The sequence below is a fragment of the Phoenix dactylifera genome, chromosome 1 (assembly GCF_051530095.1).
Source record: "Phoenix dactylifera cultivar Ajwa chromosome 1, Ajwa_hap1_PhDact_Kaust_v1.1, whole genome shotgun sequence".
NCBI lineage: Eukaryota > Viridiplantae > Streptophyta > Magnoliopsida > Arecales > Arecaceae > Phoenix > Phoenix dactylifera.
The window spans coordinates 57,164,651-57,187,027 of record NC_143190.1 but is presented as its reverse complement, the minus strand read 5'-3'; the positions used below and the strand labels follow the sequence as shown (position 1 = coordinate 57,187,027).

The following is a 22,377-nucleotide window of genomic DNA, read 5'->3' as shown; positions in this document are numbered from 1 at the left end:
ACAAAGTACCATGAAGTTGGCTCTTGCCTTTGTTCATATACAAACATTTATTAGCTAAATAACCAAGATAATATCAATTTGAGATATCTTATACTAGTCCAGCGCAATTTATAAAAGGAAAAAATAATAAAAAATCAAAGTAGAATGAGGATGCGATGGCCCTTGTTACATTCCATGTCTCAAACCGATACATATCGCAATCACACAAAAAAGAAGAAGAAGAAGAAGAGCCACCAAGGTAGTAGCCTGGTGGTAAGGGGGCGATAATTCCGCCCAAGTTACCCGGGTTCGAAACGCGCGGGCGTCGATTAAATTAGGGGACCGGATGCCCCACGCCCGGCTGGCTTGTTGGCGGTTATGCTTTCCTTCCACTTGTACCAAGGTGGCGCTGGGGTGACGTACCCACACGTGAGGCGGTGAACCCAGTGGGGTGAGCCCACGGGTCGGGGAAGGCACGCGAAAACCTGCGACCTGTATCGAACATTCCCTGGTGGAAGGGGGGCCCAGTAATGGGGCTGCTACGCGGGTGGGCTGGTCCCTCCCCCTCCCCTCCTATTTTTTCACCCAAAAAAAAAAAAAAAAAAAAAAAAGAAGAAGAAGAAGAAGAAGAAGAAAAACCTGATAAGCATGAACAACTTGTGGTCCTCTGTTGGATGCTAGACACTCGTCAAAATCCTCACCATTTCTCTCTGGCTCACCCACTTTATTCCTCTTCGTATTTATGCTATTAGAACAGCACCGTTTTAGCAGCATATTTACTCACTAAACCTACGGTGTACGGTCCACTCTTCCAATCCGACTCAAACCACGCGCACGACCATACCGGGGGGAGTTCTAAATACACCCCCCCCCCCCCCCCCCCGATTGCTCAGGACACCCCCCAAAAACCAAAAAAAAAAAACCCAAACTAACCTTTAGTGTAATTACCATATTGCCCTTGAAATTTTCTCAGTACACCCCCCTTCCTCCTCCTCCGTCTCCTCCTCCGTTTCGTTTTGAAAAGGAAAAAAAAAACCACCCCTCAAACCCCCCTTAAACCCCTCGATCCATTTACATCGTTTAGGCGATCTTTGAAGGAGATTTAAGCCCCATTCGAAGCATGGACAAGCAACTAGTGATTTGGGACGAAGAATCGGCCGCAAAGGTACGTGTTCCACCTTGTTTCGAAAGTTTTTTTTTTTCACGGTTCGTGCTCCATTCGGCACTGGATCGCCGAACAAAAGGCTTCTGTTCGGCTGCATAGTGCCGAACAGAAGCCTTCTGTTCGGCAACGCTCTACCGAACAGAAGGCTTCTGTTCGGCTGCACACTGCAGCCGAACATAAGGCTTCTGTCCGGCACACTGCAGCCGAACATAAGGCTTCTGTCCGGCACACTGCAGCCGAACAGAAGCCTTCTCGTGCCAAATCGCGTGCCGTGCTGAATTTTGTGCCGAACAGATCCTCTGATTCATTAATTCTTGGTGATAAATTATTTTATATGTAGGGCTATGCTACAACCGAATCGAGTATAATTGGATCAGAATTTGTACTGGATTACACAAGCGAATTTACAACTTACGAGGTATTATAATGTATTGTGCAATTTTGTATTAGTTTAGCGAGCTATTTTTACAACTGTGTACTTACATAAATTGTTTAATGTATAGATCTTCAAGAGTAGAGAGGACTTGTGTAATTGGTGTCGTGAAGCTGGGAGGCGAAATGGTTTTGTTGTTGTAATCAAATCATCCGATGTAGGTACCATTTCTAAGAAACCCAGAATTACGTTAGGTTGTGAGAGGGGTGGGACGTACCGAACCACAAAAGAAAAGCGAATAAAGACTGCCTGTGGGACAAAGAAGTGTGGATGCCCTTTTGCATTAAGAGGAAAGAAATTGGATACTGCGGATGATTGGATATTACTGGTCGTATGTGGAGTGCACAATCATCCCGCTGCAGAGAATCTGGAGGGGCACTCATATGCAGGGAGATTATCTGAGCAGGAGACGGAATTGTTAGTGGATATGTCGAAGAGTTTGGTTCGTCCAAAGGACATATTATCCACATTGAAGGAAAGAGATGCCCTCAATGTTACGACTATCAAGACTATCTACAATGTACGTCAACGGTTTAAGGTTGCAGAGAAAGCCGGGAGGTCTGAAATGCAACATCTATTAGGTAAATTATCAGAGGCTAAATATATTGAGTGGCATAGGAATTGTACTAATACGGATGTTGTGCATGACTTATTTTGGGCACACCCTGGCAGCATTGATTTGTTCCGTGCATTTCCCCGTGTGTTGATAATGGATTGCACGTACAAGACGAATAGGTATCGTCTTCCGCTCTTAGAGATTGTGGGGGTGACATCTACTGACATGACATTTTCAGTTGCTTTTGTATACTTAAATTCTGAGGGGGAAGAAAGCTATACTTGGGCATTAGAGAGATTGCGCAGTGTCATAGCTGATGATGTTTTGCCTGAGTTGATTGTTACAGATAGAGACTTGGCTTTGATGAATGCAATTCATAGAGTATTTCCTACTGCTAGACATTTATTATGTAGATGGCATATTAGTAGGAATGTTTTGGCCAAGTGCAAAAAATTTTTCGAATTGAAGGAGAAATGGGATAAATTTATTATGAGTTGGAATGTACTAGTGCTGTCCTCCACGGAAGACGAGTATAATGATCGCTGGAGTGCACTGCAGAGAGAGTTCGGTACCTATCCAGATGCACTACAGTATGTGTCAGATACTTGGCTGAGCAAATACAAGGAAAGATTTGTTGCGGCGTGGACTGATACATGCAGGCACTACGGAAATGTGACGACAAATAGGTATCACAAATAAAAACTCATTTAATTTTAATTTGCCTCAATTCTTATATCTAACTTTCATTTGTTTACTAGGGTCGAGAGTGCACATGCAAAGCTCAAAAAGCAGCTTGGATCAAGCCAAGGAAGTTTCGAGTCATCTTGGACTAGAATACATGGATTGATTGAGTTGCAGCACAGCTCCGTTAAAGCCTCATTGGAGAAGAGTTTATTGGTAGTGCAGCACAACTTCAAGCCAGCTGAATTCAAAGAGTTGCGAGGTTTCATATCTATAAGTGCGTTAAATCATGTCCTCGCCCAATCGAAACGAGCCAATTCAGTTGGGTTTGATGATTCAAATTGTGGGTGCGCTATTCGACGCACACATGGTATACCATGTGCTCACCAGATTGCGCGGTACAGGGTGGAAGGTCGGCCCATTCCTCTCGACTGCATAGATCCTCATTGGAGGAAACTTGATATTCTGCCTACCCCCCCCCCCCGTGCAGCCAATTCAGTTGAGTTGTGATGCAGAGTTAGATTTGATTGCGCTACGATTCAAGAAGTTAGATGGGGCTTCTCAATTGCAGATGATCAAGAAGTTACGAGAGATTGCAAGTCCAGATAGTACACCTCTTTTAGAACCTGCAAAACGGAAGACCGGTTCACGTGGGCGCGCTTCACTGAAGGTTGATACGTCTACTCGACGTGACCCGTCTGCGTTTGAGTTGGTTCTATCTGGACAGGATAGTTATTCACCTGGTGTTGAGAAAGTTACCATCCGCAATCCATCTACTCAGATTCAAAAGAGACGGCCCAAGCAAAAGGTAAGTACCAAATTTTATTTCCTTACAATAGGTATCACAACGTCTACGGGACGGTCCGTGCCGTGCCGGTATGTCATGTGCCGATACGGGACATGTCGGGACGTGCCGTGCCGAGATGTGCCGATACGGGACATGTCGGGACGTGCCGTGCTGAGATGTGCCGATACGGGATGTGCCGTGCCGAGATGTGCCGATACGGGATGTGCCGTGCCGAGATGTGCCGATATGGGACATGTTCTGCCATTGTTACATATTTTCTATCATTTGATATTATTTGCAGGTTTTTCGTACTAGAGCCCAGTCACATACGCCCATTATCTATATTGATGCTATTCCTTCTGCCTTGAGACCATACATCCAGCATATCAAGGATGTAAAAGCTGATGGGAATTGCGGATTTAGGGCAATAGCTGACTTACTGGGATTTGGAGAAGATGACTGGGTGCGTGTTAGGAAGGATTTATTGCAAGAGTTGCAATGTCATTCGGACCACTATCGCACATTATATGGTGTGGAAGGGACGATTGCTGAGATCACTCATGCATTATCATATTATGATGATTGTCCACCATATGACAGATGGATGACTATGCCGGACATGGGTCATCTTATAGCATCCTGCTATAATGTTGTCCTATACCATCTCTCGTTGCAACAATGTCTGACCTTCCTACCTCTCCGTTCTGTGCCAGTACCTCTTCTATCCCGCAAAGATATCGCTATCGGATTCGTAAATGGAAATCATTTTGTTGAGGTACTACGTTCACAACACTTGCGAATATTTAATTTTGCTTATTTAATTTTGCTTATTTATAATTTTGTAGCTATTAATATTTTCTTATTTCTAATTTTGAAGGTGTTCTTGTTGCCGGGACATCCCGTTCCGCCAGTAGCGACCAACTGGCGAAAATATCATCTTCCTTGTGCTACCGGATGGGAAAATTCATATGAAGCACGGATTCAACAGTTCAAAGAGAGCATCTCACCTAATGTTATAATTAGCGAGACAGTAGAGTTAGATTGATTATTTATATATGTACAATTTTTGAAAGTTGTAAATTTTTTTGGCCTCTTAGAGTCATGTACTGTGAAACTCCATCATCAATATAAATCAAAAAATATCTGTCTTCGCATTGTTAGATTGATTGTTATGTGCACTGTTATATTTGTGTAAAATAGAACGGGCCAGGCTTTACAAAGATTACACGTAAATGTACCAAAAATATATATTTTTCATTAATATCAAAGGCTTTACAAAGATTACAAAGGCTCCATCATCAATCCCTATGACGCCATCGTCGACGCGTGCACTGCTGTACGTCCGAATGAGAGGGTCCTGGATCCGAATGAGAGGGTGCTGTACTCGGGCCAGGCTCATCACCCAGAAGTACCTGATGCATCTGAGAAATAGCATCATATAGGTGCCCGGCACCTAGTGACGTAGCCTCTGAGGGACCCATCCGTACAATGTCGGTACTGATACCGAGTGCAGCTGCATTACGCCGCCGGTGCATGTCAGCATCATCATGACCTCCCCTAGCTCCAGAATGAGTACTCGAGCGCAGATGAGGAGGCTGAACTGCAACGTGCGTGATACGGAGATACCACTCCATGTATCCCGGTACGCTGTCTGATGGCCGGGTAACTGGGTGGCTCCTTGTAATAACCCCAAAAAAAAATTTTTTATATAAAAGGGATAGAATAGTCCTTTAAAATTGATATAAGGGGTAAAATGGGAAGGAATCAAAAGATAATGGCATAGTTGTAGATGCGTTGAAGTGGTAAGGGTAAAATTGGAAGGAATCAAAAGATAATGGCATAATTGCAGATATATCGAAGTGGCGAGGGCAAAATGGGAATTTAATAATATTAAACAAAGGATGAATAGTGCTTTGATGTGATTTAAAGAGGGGTTTTACTGTGGCGTTGGAATGAAACCGAGAAAGAGAAGGAAGGGGGGAAATCTCAGGCGGTGGAAACACAGAGAGAAAAGAAACAAAGAAAAAGAGAAGAAGAAGAAGAAGAAAGAAGAAGAGGAAGGGGATTCGAGGAGGAGAGGAATCCCGGTTGTGCTCCGAGCTGAAGGGAAGAACGTAGATCTCCTTCCCCTCTACGCAAGGACCTCGATTTTCAAAAAAGAAAAAGGTAAATATCCATCCCTATCTAGTCTTTTGATGACATTAGGCTATACAAAGGGTGAATATAGTCTAGAGGGGTCGGATAAGGGTTGTAGAGGCGGTTAAAAGAAGAAGAATCGGATTTTGACAAATTTTTCCTGCACTACGGAAAAACTGTGTCGAAGTCCCAACTTCGGCGAATTATTTAGGGGGTCAAACGGCCTCCGATGATGATGCATGTTATCTCTTTGGAATCCTCTATGAGTGTAGAATGTTAGGTAAAAATTTCATCAAATTTGGAGTCTGGAAAGTGGATCAAACCCGGGATGAAGTAACCGGCTGTCGGTCCGGGTTACTGTTCATCCGGGTGGAAAATAGGGGATTTCATGCTATAATAGAGTATTAAGCCTAGATCAAGCTAAAAGGGACCTTGTACTCATGCAAAGGAGTCCCTAATACACATAAATGGTGAGTTAATTAATTAAAAAGAAAAAGAAGAAAGAAAAGAAAAGATTTAGGGAATAGGGGAGTTGAATCAATTAAAGTTCCCTATGTTATAATTGGCACGTAGATTATAGCCCTTGATACAAGACTAAATGTATTGTAAATGCATGTCACAGTTGGGCAAGAAGCTAGGGAACAAGAGGAAGAAGTCCCCTGCTGCCTACTGTAAAATTCTAGAGGCGTATCGAGGCCGTGCCGGATTGACAGGTGAGTGGGAGTCATGTACTTTGCACCATGAGCATTCCTTATTCATTTTCATGAATGTTGCCAAGTGTGACTTGATTCCACCTGAGCCTATTGATTAATTGTTGTTGTAGATTCCTCTATATTTTGTTCTCCATACTTGATTATTCTGTACATGCATTCGAGGGAACATTGAGAGGAATTACGATGGATCTGAATTGGGAAATGACATCTTTTGTAAAGTGATTTCATTTCCTCTATTTCAAAGACTTGTGAGTCGTAGCTTGATTATACTCTTTTATGAGTAATTAAATTGGTTCCAAATTGTGAAATAACTTCTTTTGTAAATTGATTTCATTGCCTCCATTTCAAAGATTTGTAGAGCCTTTTTAGTGGTATATTGAGTTGTATTGCACTTCCTTGACCCTCACTCCTAACCCTGATGTTAGTTTATGATTGGGTCATGATCGAGTGAGTGGTAATCTTGATTATACTCCTTTTTAGTAGAGTATTGGGAGGGTGCATTATGGCATTTATGCATGGCTTGGCAGTATCTGCAGGACACCTATAGTCGATGGGGTTGAACATCGGCCTTTGTGCACATAGTAGCCTTCTGGGTGGGCGGAGCCCAGTCCCTTCCTAGGGGGGACACGGCCCTAGGCGTAGGATCGGCCGGTCCTACGACTTATATTCTGCTTGCCGCCGGGCATAGTAAGACCCCGCGAGGTGCAGTATGGCTTTCCGCGGATGTAGAATTCCCGCGAGGTGCCGTTTAGTATGTAGATGTGAGATGGATTTCTGTTCTGGATACTGGCCAGCATTTATATGATCAGTGTGGTGTCTTATCCTGCATATGCATGTGACAGTAGGGAGTTGTTGCTGGTTTGCCTGGGGCGTAAAACCCACCTCCCGATAGCTGTCTAGCATTTATGTTATCGGTATGGTGTCTTATCCTGCATATGCATGTGACAGTAGGGAGTTGTTGCTGGTTCGCCTGGGGCGTAAAACCCACCTCCTGATAGCTGTCTAGCATTTATGTTATCGGTATGGTGTCTTATCCTGCATATGCATGTGACAGTAGGGAGTTGTTGCTGGTTCGCCTGGGGCGTAAAACCCACCTCCCGACAGCTGTCTAGTGATGATTTACATATTGGTGTGGTGTCATATTCGATGTATGCATATGACAGTAGGGAGTTGTTGCTGGTTCGCCTGGGGCGTAAAACCCACCTCCCGATAGCTGTCTTATTGATGATTCAGCCTATTGACACCTGATTTATATGATTCAGTACTATGACCTGTTGAGCATATTCATGAGTAGCATATATATTTACTTGATTATTCCATATATGCTTCAGATGAGTTGAGATTGATTGTGGTGATATTGATGACTTACTCCATATTCTCTATGTTGAGTTCATGTTCATCTTGTTATTGATCTTGAGATTTTACCACGAGCCATGATTATATCTTGTCTCATGTGCATAGTACTCTCTACTCCACTCACTGAGTATTTATATACTCACTCCCCAGTTTGATGTTTTTGATTGCAGGAAAGGTATTGTATAGAGAGGAGCAGGATTAGTGGTTACCTACTAGCTGTGCCGCTCCATAGTATAGTATAATATAATGTAGATAGAGGTTTATACCTTTTGGTGTATTATAAACCTTCTATTGTATATAGTGCATAGTTACAGTCATAGATCCTGTTGTGGATATGGGTTTGACCATGGATGGATTAGGAAGCAGGTATATATATATATGTGTGCAGATGAGTTATATGCCTGAGATGATGTATTGATATATATTGTCCAGGTTCATTATGTGACAGATTATGTGATTGCTGCTCTGACAGGTAGTGTTGTTGTATGTATTGAGATAATCCTGACAGGTCACTATAGAAAAAGTGATCATTTTGTGCATGTATCATGCCAAATTTTTCAAGATTTATTGATGATTGATAGGTAGTAGGGTTCTACGTGGTGGCTGGTGGCCTTATGCCTACCCGCACCCTAGGACCGTCGCGGCGGCCCACCGGGAACGGGGCGGGGGTCGTGACAAAGCTTGGTATCAGAGCAAAGGTTAAGAAGAGTCCTGTCAGAGTAATAGGATGAGTCAGGATTAAGTATAGGATTATACTATGGAGCATAGGATTTTTCTATATATTAATTTATGAGTCATTTACAATTCAGTAAAATATATTATGACTCAGTGTGTAACGACCGTCCTTTCTTTTTAACTCTTTTAGAGACATATAAAGAATACCTCCAAGGAGAGGACCTGCTCGTCCTGGAAAGAGGATGGAGCCAGATATAGCATTGGATGCGGGTTCCGCACATGTCGAGCCCCAAAGAGAAAAATCTCCTCCTGCTGATAGACGGAGGGTTGATGATCAAGGAGAGGTAGGAAGTAGAGATGCATTGATGGAACAGTTACTGGCGGAGAATCAGGCTCTGAGGGAGCAGATTGCTCGGGGGAAACCTCCTGCCCCGTCAGTAGTATCCATCCCACCTCCTGTAGCTGTGCCAAGAAGTTTGGCCAGGCGGGCTTTAGATGATGAGGGGATTACTGTACAGGAATTTCTGAGACTCAGAACCTCGGAGTTTAAGGGGATAGTATAAAAGCGAAGTATGTGTATCCTACCTGTGTGGTAGAGATAGAAGGTAAAACACTTCTAATTGATTTGATTTCCAATACCACACCGAGCAGAATATGAAAAGCAGATACACTCACCCCTTTGAGTAATCAGGTGATTTACTCTTTTAAATTCGAGGACGAATTTTATATAAGGAGGGGAGGATGTAATAACCCAAAAAAAAATTTTTTATATAAAAGGGATAGAATAGTCCTTTAAAATTGATATAAGGGGTAAAATGGGAAGGAATCAAAAGATAATGGCATAGTTGTAGATGCGTTGAAGTGGTAAGGGTAAAATTGGAAGGAATCAAAAGATAATGGCATAATTGCAGATATATCGAAGTGGCGAGGGCAAAATGGAAATTTAATAATATTAAACAAAGGATGAATAGTGCTTTGATGTGATTTAAAGAGGGGTTTTACTGTGGCGTTGGAATGAAACCGAGAAAGAGAAGGAAGGGGGGAAATCTCAGGCGGTGGAAACACAGAGAGAAAAGAAACAAAGAAAAAGAGAAGAAGAAGAAGAAGAAAGAAGAAGAGGAAGGGGATTCGAGGAGGAGAGGAATTCCGGTTGTGCTCCGAGCTGAAGGGAAGAACGTAGATCTCCTTCCCCTCTACGCAAGGACCTCGATTTTCAAAAAAGAAAAAGGTAAATATCCATCCCTATCTAGTCTTTTGATGACATTAGGCTATACAAAGGGTGAATATAGTCTAGAGGGGTCGGATAAGGGTTGTAGAGGCGGTTAAAAGAAGAAGAATCGGATTTTGACAAATTTTTCCTGCACTACGGAAAAACTGTGTCGAAGTCCCAACTTCGGCGAATTATTTAGGGGGTCAAACGGCCTCCGATGATGATGCATGTTATCTCTTTGGAATCCTCTATGAGTGTAGAATGTTAGGTAAAAATTTCATCAAATTTGGAGTCTGGAAAGTGGATCAAACCCGGGATGAAGTAACCGGCTGTCGGTCCGGGTTACTGTTCATCCGGGTGGAAAATAGGGGATTTCATGCTATAATAGAGTATTAAGCCTAGATCAAGCTAAAAGGGACCTTGTACTCATGCAAAGGAGTCCCTAATACACATAAATGGTGAGTTAATTAATTAAAAAGAAAAAGAAGAAAGAAAAGAAAAGATTTAGGGAATAGGGGAGTTGAATCAATTAAAGTTCCCTATGTTATAATTGGCACGTAGATTATAGCCCTTGATACAAGACTAAATGTATTGTAAATGCATGTCACAGTTGGGCAAGAAGCTAGGGAACAAGAGGAAGAAGTCCCCTGCTGCCTACTGTAAAATTCTAGAGGCGTATCGAGGCCGTGCCGGATTGACAGGTGAGTGGGAGTCATGTACTTTGCACCATGAGCATTCCTTATTCATTTTCATGAATGTTGCCAAGTGTGACTTGATTCCACCTGAGCCTATTGATTAATTGTTGTTGTAGATTCCTCTATATTTTGTTCTCCATACTTGATTATTCTGTACATGCATTCGAGGGAACATTGAGAGGAATTACGATGGATCTGAATTGGGAAATGACATCTTTTGTAAAGTGATTTCATTTCCTCTATTTCAAAGACTTGTGAGTCGTAGCTTGATTATACTCTTTTATGAGTAATTAAATTGGTTCCAAATTGTGAAATAACTTCTTTTGTAAATTGATTTCATTGCCTCCATTTCAAAGATTTGTAGAGCCTTTTTAGTGGTATATTGAGTTGTATTGCACTTCCTTGACCCTCACTCCTAACCCTGATGTTAGTTTATGATTGGGTCATGATCGAGTGAGTGGTAATCTTGATTATACTCCTTTTTAGTAGAGTATTGGGAGGGTGCATTATGGCATTTATGCATGGCTTGGCAGTATCTGCAGGACACCTATAGTCGATGGGGTTGAACATCGGCCTTTGTGCACATAGTAGCCTTCTGGGTGGGCGGAGCCCAGTCCCTTCCTAGGGGGGGACACGGCCCTAGGCGTAGGATCGGCCGGTCCTACGACTTATATTCTGCTTGCCGCCGGGCATAGTAAGACCCCGCGAGGTGCAGTATGGCTTTCCGCGGATGTAGAATTCCCGCGAGGTGCCGTTTAGTATGTAGATGTGAGATGGATTTCTGTTCTGGATACTGGCCAGCATTTATATGATCAGTGTGGTGTCTTATCCTGCATATGCATGTGACAGTAGGGAGTTGTTGCTGGTTTGCCTGGGGCGTAAAACCCACCTCCCGATAGCTGTCTAGCATTTATGTTATCGGTATGGTGTCTTATCCTGCATATGCATGTGACAGTAGGGAGTTGTTGCTGGTTCGCCTGGGGCGTAAAACCCACCTCCTGATAGCTGTCTAGCATTTATGTTATCGGTATGGTGTCTTATCCTGCATATGCATGTGACAGTAGGGAGTTGTTGCTGGTTCGCCTGGGGCGTAAAACCCACCTCCCGACAGCTGTCTAGTGATGATTTACATATTGGTGTGGTGTCATATTCGATGTATGCATATGACAGTAGGGAGTTGTTGCTGGTTCGCCTGGGGCGTAAAACCCACCTCCCGATAGCTGTCTTATTGATGATTCAGCCTATTGACACCTGATTTATATGATTCAGTACTATGACCTGTTGAGCATATTCATGAGTAGCATATATATTTACTTGATTATTCCATATATGCTTCAGATGAGTTGAGATTGATTGTGGTGATATTGATGACTTACTCCATATTCTCTATGTTGAGTTCATGTTCATCTTGTTATTGATCTTGAGATTTTACCACGAGCCATGATTATATCTTGTCTCATGTGCATAGTACTCTCTACTCCACTCACTGAGTATTTATATACTCACTCCCCAGTTTGATGTTTTTGATTGCAGGAAAGGTATTGTATAGAGAGGAGCAGGATTAGTGGTTACCTACTAGCTGTGCCGCTCCATAGTATAGTATAATATAATGTAGATAGAGGTTTATACCTTTTGGTGTATTATAAACCTTCTATTGTATATAGTGCATAGTTACAGTCATAGATCCTGTTGTGGATATGGGTTTGACCATGGATGGATTAGGAAGCAGGTATATATATATATATGTGTGCAGATGAGTTATATGCCTGAGATGATGTATTGATATATATTGTCCAGGTTCATTATGTGACAGATTATGTGATTGCTGCTCTGACAGGTAGTGTTGTTGTATGTATTGAGATAATCCTGACAGGTCACTATAGAAAAAGTGATCATTTTGTGCATGTATCATGCCAAATTTTTCAAGATTTATTGATGATTGATAGGTAGTAGGGTTCTACGTGGTGGCTGGTGGCCTTATGCCTACCCGCACCCTAGGACCGTCGCGGCGGCCCACCGGGAACGGGGCGGGGGTCGTGACAAAGCTTGGTATCAGAGCAAAGGTTAAGAAGAGTCCTGTCAGAGTAATAGGATGAGTCAGGATTAAGTATAGGATTATACTATGGAGCATAGGATTTTTCTATATATTAATTTATGAGTCATTTACAATTCAGTAAAATATATTATGACTCAGTGTGTAACGACCGTCCTTTCTTTTTAACTCTTTTAGAGACATATAAAGAATACCTCCAAGGAGAGGACCTGCTCGTCCTGGAAAGAGGATGGAGCCAGATATAGCATTGGATGCGGGTTCCGCACATGTCGAGCCCCAAAGAGAAAAATCTCCTCCTGCTGATAGACGGAGGGTTGATGATCAAGGAGAGGTAGGAAGTAGAGATGCATTGATGGAACAGTTACTGGCGGAGAATCAGGCTCTGAGGGAGCAGATTGCTCGGGGGAAACCTCCTGCCCCGTCAGTAGTATCCATCCCACCTCCTGTAGCTGTGCCAAGAAGTTTGGCCAGGCGGGCTTTAGATGATGAGGGGATTACTGTACAGGAATTTCTGAGACTCAGAACCTCGGAGTTTAAGGGGATAGTATAAAAGCGAAGTATGTGTATCCTACCTGTGTGGTAGAGATAGAAGGTAAAACACTTCTAATTGATTTGATTTCCAATACCACACCGAGCAGAATATGAAAAGCAGATACACTCACCCCTTTGAGTAATCAGGTGATTTACTCTTTTAAATTCGAGGACGAATTTTATATAAGGAGGGGAGGATGTAATAACCCAAAAAAAAATTTTTTATATAAAAGGGATAGAATAGTCCTTTAAAATTGATATAAGGGGTAAAATGGGAAGGAATCAAAAGATAATGGCATAGTTGTAGATGCGTTGAAGTGGTAAGGGTAAAATTGGAAGGAATCAAAAGATAATGGCATAATTGCAGATATATCGAAGTGGCGAGGGCAAAATGGAAATTTAATAATATTAAACAAAGGATGAATAGTGCTTTGATGTGATTTAAAGAGGGGTTTTACTGTGGCGTTGGAATGAAACCGAGAAAGAGAAGGAAGGGGGGAAATCTCAGGCGGTGGAAACACAGAGAGAAAAGAAACAAAGAAAAAGAGAAGAAGAAGAAGAAGAAAGAAGAAGAGGAAGGGGATTCGAGGAGGAGAGGAATTCCGGTTGTGCTCCGAGCTGAAGGGAAGAACGTAGATCTCCTTCCCCTCTACGCAAGGACCTCGATTTTCAAAAAAGAAAAAGGTAAATATCCATCCCTATCTAGTCTTTTGATGACATTAGGCTATACAAAGGGTGAATATAGTCTAGAGGGGTCGGATAAGGGTTGTAGAGGCGGTTAAAAGAAGAAGAATCGGATTTTGACAAATTTTTCCTGCACTACGGAAAAACTGTGTCGAAGTCCCAACTTCGGCGAATTATTTAGGGGGTCAAACGGCCTCCGATGATGATGCATGTTATCTCTTTGGAATCCTCTATGAGTGTAGAATGTTAGGTAAAAATTTCATCAAATTTGGAGTCTGGAAAGTGGATCAAACCCGGGATGAAGTAACCGGCTGTCGGTCCGGGTTACTGTTCATCCGGGTGGAAAATAGGGGATTTCATGCTATAATAGAGTATTAAGCCTAGATCAAGCTAAAAGGGACCTTGTACTCATGCAAAGGAGTCCCTAATACACATAAATGGTGAGTTAATTAATTAAAAAGAAAAAGAAGAAAGAAAAGAAAAGATTTAGGGAATAGGGGAGTTGAATCAATTAAAGTTCCCTATGTTATAATTGGCACGTAGATTATAGCCCTTGATACAAGACTAAATGTATTGTAAATGCATGTCACAGTTGGGCAAGAAGCTAGGGAACAAGAGGAAGAAGTCCCCTGCTGCCTACTGTAAAATTCTAGAGGCGTATCGAGGCCGTGCCGGATTGACAGGTGAGTGGGAGTCATGTACTTTGCACCATGAGCATTCCTTATTCATTTTCATGAATGTTGCCAAGTGTGACTTGATTCCACCTGAGCCTATTGATTAATTGTTGTTGTAGATTCCTCTATATTTTGTTCTCCATACTTGATTATTCTGTACATGCATTCGAGGGAACATTGAGAGGAATTACGATGGATCTGAATTGGGAAATGACATCTTTTGTAAAGTGATTTCATTTCCTCTATTTCAAAGACTTGTGAGTCGTAGCTTGATTATACTCTTTTATGAGTAATTAAATTGGTTCCAAATTGTGAAATAACTTCTTTTGTAAATTGATTTCATTGCCTCCATTTCAAAGATTTGTAGAGCCTTTTTAGTGGTATATTGAGTTGTATTGCACTTCCTTGACCCTCACTCCTAACCCTGATGTTAGTTTATGATTGGGTCATGATCGAGTGAGTGGTAATCTTGATTATACTCCTTTTTAGTAGAGTATTGGGAGGGTGCATTATGGCATTTATGCATGGCTTGGCAGTATCTGCAGGACACCTATAGTCGATGGGGTTGAACATCGGCCTTTGTGCACATAGTAGCCTTCTGGGTGGGCGGAGCCCAGTCCCTTCCTAGGGGGGGACACGGCCCTAGGCGTAGGATCGGCCGGTCCTACGACTTATATTCTGCTTGCCGCCGGGCATAGTAAGACCCCGCGAGGTGCAGTATGGCTTTCCGCGGATGTAGAATTCCCGCGAGGTGCCGTTTAGTATGTAGATGTGAGATGGATTTCTGTTCTGGATACTGGCCAGCATTTATATGATCAGTGTGGTGTCTTATCCTGCATATGCATGTGACAGTAGGGAGTTGTTGCTGGTTTGCCTGGGGCGTAAAACCCACCTCCCGATAGCTGTCTAGCATTTATGTTATCGGTATGGTGTCTTATCCTGCATATGCATGTGACAGTAGGGAGTTGTTGCTGGTTCGCCTGGGGCGTAAAACCCACCTCCTGATAGCTGTCTAGCATTTATGTTATCGGTATGGTGTCTTATCCTGCATATGCATGTGACAGTAGGGAGTTGTTGCTGGTTCGCCTGGGGCGTAAAACCCACCTCCCGACAGCTGTCTAGTGATGATTTACATATTGGTGTGGTGTCATATTCGATGTATGCATATGACAGTAGGGAGTTGTTGCTGGTTCGCCTGGGGCGTAAAACCCACCTCCCGATAGCTGTCTTATTGATGATTCAGCCTATTGACACCTGATTTATATGATTCAGTACTATGACCTGTTGAGCATATTCATGAGTAGCATATATATTTACTTGATTATTCCATATATGCTTCAGATGAGTTGAGATTGATTGTGGTGATATTGATGACTTACTCCATATTCTCTATGTTGAGTTCATGTTCATCTTGTTATTGATCTTGAGATTTTACCACGAGCCATGATTATATCTTGTCTCATGTGCATAGTACTCTCTACTCCACTCACTGAGTATTTATATACTCACTCCCCAGTTTGATGTTTTTGATTGCAGGAAAGGTATTGTATAGAGAGGAGCAGGATTAGTGGTTACCTACTAGCTGTGCCGCTCCATAGTATAGTATAATATAATGTAGATAGAGGTTTATACCTTTTGGTGTATTATAAACCTTCTATTGTATATAGTGCATAGTTACAGTCATAGATCCTGTTGTGGATATGGGTTTGACCATGGATGGATTAGGAAGCAGGTATATATATATATGTGTGCAGATGAGTTATATGCCTGAGATGATGTATTGATATATATTGTCCAGGTTCATTATGTGACAGATTATGTGATTGCTGCTCTGACAGGTAGTGTTGTTGTATGTATTGAGATAATCCTGACAGGTCACTATAGAAAAAGTGATCATTTTGTGCATGTATCATGCCAAATTTTTCAAGATTTATTGATGATTGATAGGTAGTAGGGTTCTACGTGGTGGCTGGTGGCCTTATGCCTACCCGCACCCTAGGACCGTCGCGGCGGCCCACCGGGAACGGGGCGGGGGTCGTGACAAAGCTTGGTATCAGAGCAAAGGTTAAGAAGAGTCCTGTCAGAGTAATAGGATGAGTCAGGATTAAGTATAGGATTATACTATGGAGCATAGGATTTTTCTATATATTAATTTATGAGTCATTTACAATTCAGTAAAATATATTATGACTCAGTGTGTAACGACCGTCCTTTCTTTTTAACTCTTTTAGAGACATATAAAGAATACCTCCAAGGAGAGGACCTGCTCGTCCTGGAAAGAGGATGGAGCCAGATATAGCATTGGATGCGGGTTCCGCACATGTCGAGCCCCAAAGAGAAAAATCTCCTCCTGCTGATAGACGGAGGGTTGATGATCAAGGAGAGGTAGGAAGTAGAGATGCATTGATGGAACAGTTACTGGCGGAGAATCAGGCTCTGAGGGAGCAGATTGCTCGGGGGAAACCTCCTGCCCCGTCAGTAGTATCCATCCCACCTCCTGTAGCTGTGCCAAGAAGTTTGGCCAGGCGGGCTTTAGATGATGAGGGGATTACTGTACAGGAATTTCTGAGACTCAGAACCTCGGAGTTTAAGGGGATAGTATAAAAGCGAAGTATGTGTATCCTACCTGTGTGGTAGAGATAGAAGGTAAAACACTTCTAATTGATTTGATTTCCAATACCACACCGAGCAGAATATGAAAAGCAGATACACTCACCCCTTTGAGTAATCAGGTGATTTACTCTTTTAAATTCGAGGACGAATTTTATATAAGGAGGGGAGGATGTAATAACCCAAAAAAAAATTTTTTATATAAAAGGGATAGAATAGTCCTTTAAAATTGATATAAGGGGTAAAATGGGAAGGAATCAAAAGATAATGGCATAGTTGTAGATGCGTTGAAGTGGTAAGGGTAAAATTGGAAGGAATCAAAAGATAATGGCATAATTGCAGATATATCGAAGTGGCGAGGGCAAAATGGAAATTTAATAATATTAAACAAAGGATGAATAGTGCTTTGATGTGATTTAAAGAGGGGTTTTACTGTGGCGTTGGAATGAAACCGAGAAAGAGAAGGAAGGGGGGAAATCTCAGGCGGTGGAAACACAGAGAGAAAAGAAACAAAGAAAAAGAGAAGAAGAAGAAGAAGAAAGAAGAAGAGGAAGGGGATTCGAGGAGGAGAGGAATTCCGGTTGTGCTCCGAGCTGAAGGGAAGAACGTAGATCTCCTTCCCCTCTACGCAAGGACCTCGATTTTCAAAAAAGAAAAAGGTAAATATCCATCCCTATCTAGTCTTTTGATGACATTAGGCTATACAAAGGGTGAATATAGTCTAGAGGGGTCGGATAAGGGTTGTAGAGGCGGTTAAAAGAAGAAGAATCGGATTTTGACAAATTTTTCCTGCACTACGGAAAAACTGTGTCGAAGTCCCAACTTCGGCGAATTATTTAGGGGGTCAAACGGCCTCCGATGATGATGCATGTTATCTCTTTGGAATCCTCTATGAGTGTAGAATGTTAGGTAAAAATTTCATCAAATTTGGAGTCTGGAAAGTGGATCAAACCCGGGATGAAGTAACCGGCTGTCGGTCCGGGTTACTGTTCATCCGGGTGGAAAATAGGGGATTTCATGCTATAATAGAGTATTAAGCCTAGATCAAGCTAAAAGGGACCTTGTACTCATGCAAAGGAGTCCCTAATACACATAAATGGTGAGTTAATTAATTAAAAAGAAAAAGAAGAAAGAAAAGAAAAGATTTAGGGAATAGGGGAGTTGAATCAATTAAAGTTCCCTATGTTATAATTGGCACGTAGATTATAGCCCTTGATACAAGACTAAATGTATTGTAAATGCATGTCACAGTTGGGCAAGAAGCTAGGGAACAAGAGGAAGAAGTCCCCTGCTGCCTACTGTAAAATTCTAGAGGCGTATCGAGGCCGTGCCGGATTGACAGGTGAGTGGGAGTCATGTACTTTGCACCATGAGCATTCCTTATTCATTTTCATGAATGTTGCCAAGTGTGACTTGATTCCACCTGAGCCTATTGATTAATTGTTGTTGTAGATTCCTCTATATTTTGTTCTCCATACTTGATTATTCTGTACATGCATTCGAGGGAACATTGAGAGGAATTACGATGGATCTGAATTGGGAAATGACATCTTTTGTAAAGTGATTTCATTTCCTCTATTTCAAAGACTTGTGAGTCGTAGCTTGATTATACTCTTTTATGAGTAATTAAATTGGTTCCAAATTGTGAAATAACTTCTTTTGTAAATTGATTTCATTGCCTCCATTTCAAAGATTTGTAGAGCCTTTTTAATGGTATATTGAGTTGTATTGCACTTCCTTGACCCTCACTCCTAACCCTGATGTTAGTTTATGATTGGGTCATGATCGAGTGAGTGGTAATCTTGATTATACTCCTTTTTAGTAGAGTATTGGGAGGGTGCATTATGGCATTTATGCATGGCTTGGCAGTATCTGCAGGACACCTATAGTCGATGGGGTTGAACATCGGCCTTTGTGCACATAGTAGCCTTCTGGGTGGGCGGAGCCCAGTCCCTTCCTAGGGGGGGACACGGCCCTAGGCGTAGGATCGGCCGGTCCTACGACTTATATTCTGCTTGCCGCCGGGCATAGTAAGACCCCGCGAGGTGCAGTATGGCTTTCCGCGGATGTAGAATTCCCGCGAGGTGCCGTTTAGTATGTAGATGTGAGATGGATTTCTGTTCTGGATACTGGCCAGCATTTATATGATCAGTGTGGTGTCTTATCCTGCATATGCATGTGACAGTAGGGAGTTGTTGCTGGTTTGCCTGGGGCGTAAAACCCACCTCCCGATAGCTGTCTAGCATTTATGTTATCGGTATGGTGTCTTATCCTGCATATGCATGTGACAGTAGGGAGTTGTTGCTGGTTCGCCTGGGGCGTAAAACCCACCTCCTGATAGCTGTCTAGCATTTATGTTATCGGTATGGTGTCTTATCCTGCATATGCATGTGACAGTAGGGAGTTGTTGCTGGTTCGCCTGGGGCGTAAAACCCACCTCCCGACAGCTGTCTAGTGATGATTTACATATTGGTGTGGTGTCATATTCGATGTATGCATATGACAGTAGGGAGTTGTTGCTGGTTCGCCTGGGGCGTAAAACCCACCTCCCGATAGCTGTCTTATTGATGATTCAGCCTATTGACACCTGATTTATATGATTCAGTACTATGACCTGTTGAGCATATTCATGAGTAGCATATATATTTACTTGATTATTCCATATATGCTTCAGATGAGTTGAGATTGATTGTGGTGATATTGATGACTTACTCCATATTCTCTATGTTGAGTTCATGTTCATCTTGTTATTGATCTTGAGATTTTACCACGAGCCATGATTATATCTTGTCTCATGTGCATAGTACTCTCTACTCCACTCACTGAGTATTTATATACTCACTCCCCAGTTTGATGTTTTTGATTGCAGGAAAGGTATTGTATAGAGAGGAGCAGGATTAGTGGTTACCTACTAGCTGTGCCGCTCCATAGTATAGTATAATATAATGTAGATAGAGGTTTATACCTTTTGGTGTATTATAAACCTTCTATTGTATATAGTGCATAGTTACAGTCATAGATCCTGTTGTGGATATGGGTTTGACCATGGATGGATTAGGAAGCAGGTATATATATATATGTGTGCAGATGAGTTATATGCCTGAGATGATGTATTGATATATATTGTCCAGGTTCATTATGTGACAGATTATGTGATTGCTGCTCTGACAGGTAGTGTTGTTGTATGTATTGAGATAATCCTGACAGGTCACTATAGAAAAAGTGATCATTTTGTGCATGTATCATGCCAAATTTTTCAAGATTTATTGATGATTGATAGGTAGTAGGGTTCTACGTGGTGGCTGGTGGCCTTATGCCTACCCGCACCCTAGGACCGTCGCGGCGGCCCACCGGGAACGGGGCGGGGGTCGTGACACTCCTGCTCGCCTGGCTCAGCACGTGGTCCTCCCACCGCTCCCAAAGCTGATCCATATAGGAGTAATGTATCCGGTACGAGCCTGCTGTGGAACCTCTGTTGGCTCGCGTAGGGGCTAGTGGCGCTCGAGGGATGGTCTGAATACGACCAAACTGTCTAAGAACCCTTTCTGGATGATAGGGTTCTACGATATCAAGGCACTTGATGGAGCCACTAAAAAATGCGACGGGTATATATGGGCGATCTCCCCGAAGCCGATGATGGGGATCCCAAATAACCTGTAAAACAAAAGGTCCATTTCAGTTTAATACTATATCGCATATTAAAAGTACTGACAAACACAAGCAAATGGTAATATGATACGTACCTCATCGATGCTCAAAAGGTCCAATGACTCACGTAGAACCACTAAATGGTCCATCGTGGTACGGGATGGAGTACCGGGCATCCAGCGGTGCACGCGGGGACTGGCATCAGTATACTCGAGCGACGGGTGAGGACTGAGTGCTGGAAAATGCTCATAAATCCATGCCTGCAGAAGCGTCATATAACCACTGATCTGTCTCACTGATGACCTCGACGCAATCCCCAACTGCCGATACAAATATGCTAAGGCAGCTGTACCCCAGGCATATGTGCTCACCCTATCCAGATCCCGCAGTAAACACAGATACGCTATAGGCACCCTGGTCCCACTCTTATCAGCAAAGAGTGTGCAGCCTAACAAAAATAACAAATAGGCTCGTGCTGCACACTCTATCCTCTGCTGCCTGTCTCTATCAGATACAGAGTGAAACTGAGTCCTCAGCCACTCCATACTCACAGACTGACCGCGCGATGACAGTACCTCCTGACGCGCGTCTCCAGCTGACACCCCCAACAACTCCACAAGTAGCTCCTCAGCATCCTGATCACTCATCCTCTCAGGAGAAACTGATACTGAGGAACCTGCGACAGGAATCCCTAAAATGGCGGATACATCATCCAACGTGATAGTGATCTCGCCAAATGGTATATGGAAGGTGTTCGTCTCGGGCTGCCATCTCTCTACGAAGCCCGAAATCAGAATCTTATCGATGAATCGATAAGAGCACTGTACTAACTCTACGAGGCCCGACTGCCTCAATAGTGCTCTGAACCTGGTATTTGGTTGGTTTGAAGACCACCACTTCCATTCACCAACCTTGGCAGTATGGTTCATGCACTTTAGTGGAGCTCGTTCCTGTAATATAAATGTATAATTACTACTACTTTATAAAACATCAATAAACAAAATATAATGCTATAACAAATAAACAATACCTGTTGCCTCCAGATGGAAGCTGCTATATGCGTCCTGAAACTGATCAGGACGGACTCATCCTCTGGACCTCCTGGACATGGTCCAACGGACTCATCGTCTTCGCCCCTAGCGGGCATATCATCATGCTCTGACTCAGGAGAGTCCGATGGCATATGAGCAGGCTCGGGAGAAGCAATCCTAGCACGACGTCTCCTAGTTGACGCCGTAGGTCTAACTCTGGCGGGACGGGGATCCATGTCTGAAAATATAGAAATTCAATGTTAGGCTATATCAAAGAAAATAATTCAATTGCATACATAAATGTTCGGCACAAAATTCAGCACGGCACGCGATTTGGCACCAGAACCCTTCTGTTCGGCTGCACAGTGCCGAACAGAAGGCTTCTGTTCGGCACCGTGCAGCCGAACAGAAGGCTTCTGTTCGGTTGAGTGTTGCCGAACATAGGGCTTCTGTTCAGCACTGTTCAGCCGAACAGAAGGGTTCTGTTCGGCGATCCAGTGCCGAACGGAGCACTGGAGGCGGGGGGGCGGGGAGCTACCTCGACGTGGTCGTGGAGGCGCCGGCGAGGTGCTCGTTGCTCGGGAGATGGCCGGGGAGGTGGTTCCGGGAGAATGCCGGCGACGAGAGGGAGAAGGGGGAACGGGGGGGTTTTGGGCGAGGGAGAAGGGGGAGACGGAGGGGGTTTGGCCGCCGGCGAGGTGCTTGAGGTGCTTGAGGCGAAGTTTTTTGGGCGGAAGGGAGAAGCCGGCTGGAGTGGAGT

At 43.1% G+C, this 22,377-nt stretch overlaps 1 protein-coding gene and 1 long non-coding RNA gene across 2 annotated transcripts; both read left to right on the top strand.

Moving 5' to 3' along the window:
• The first annotated feature begins 880 nt into the window (after window positions 1–880).
• LOC149768769 (protein FAR-RED IMPAIRED RESPONSE 1-like) lies at window positions 881–5,274 on the top strand. Its single transcript, XM_089925993.1, has 6 exons — window positions 881–1,144; window positions 1,485–1,562; window positions 1,648–2,819; window positions 2,892–3,622; window positions 3,903–4,376; window positions 4,479–5,274. Exons 1-4 carry the CDS (start codon window positions 1,100–1,102, stop codon window positions 3,322–3,324), a joined length of 1,728 nt encoding a protein of 575 aa, XP_089782119.1. The 5' UTR covers window positions 881–1,099; the 3' UTR covers window positions 3,325–3,622; window positions 3,903–4,376; window positions 4,479–5,274.
• A 5-nt stretch (window positions 5,275–5,279) lies between these two features.
• Window positions 5,280–20,096, top strand: LOC148715422 (uncharacterized). Its single transcript, XR_015971512.2, has 2 exons — window positions 5,280–17,597; window positions 18,190–20,096. It is a non-coding gene; the product is annotated as an uncharacterized LOC148715422 (long non-coding RNA).
• The last annotated feature ends 2,281 nt before the right edge of the window (window positions 20,097–22,377 follow it).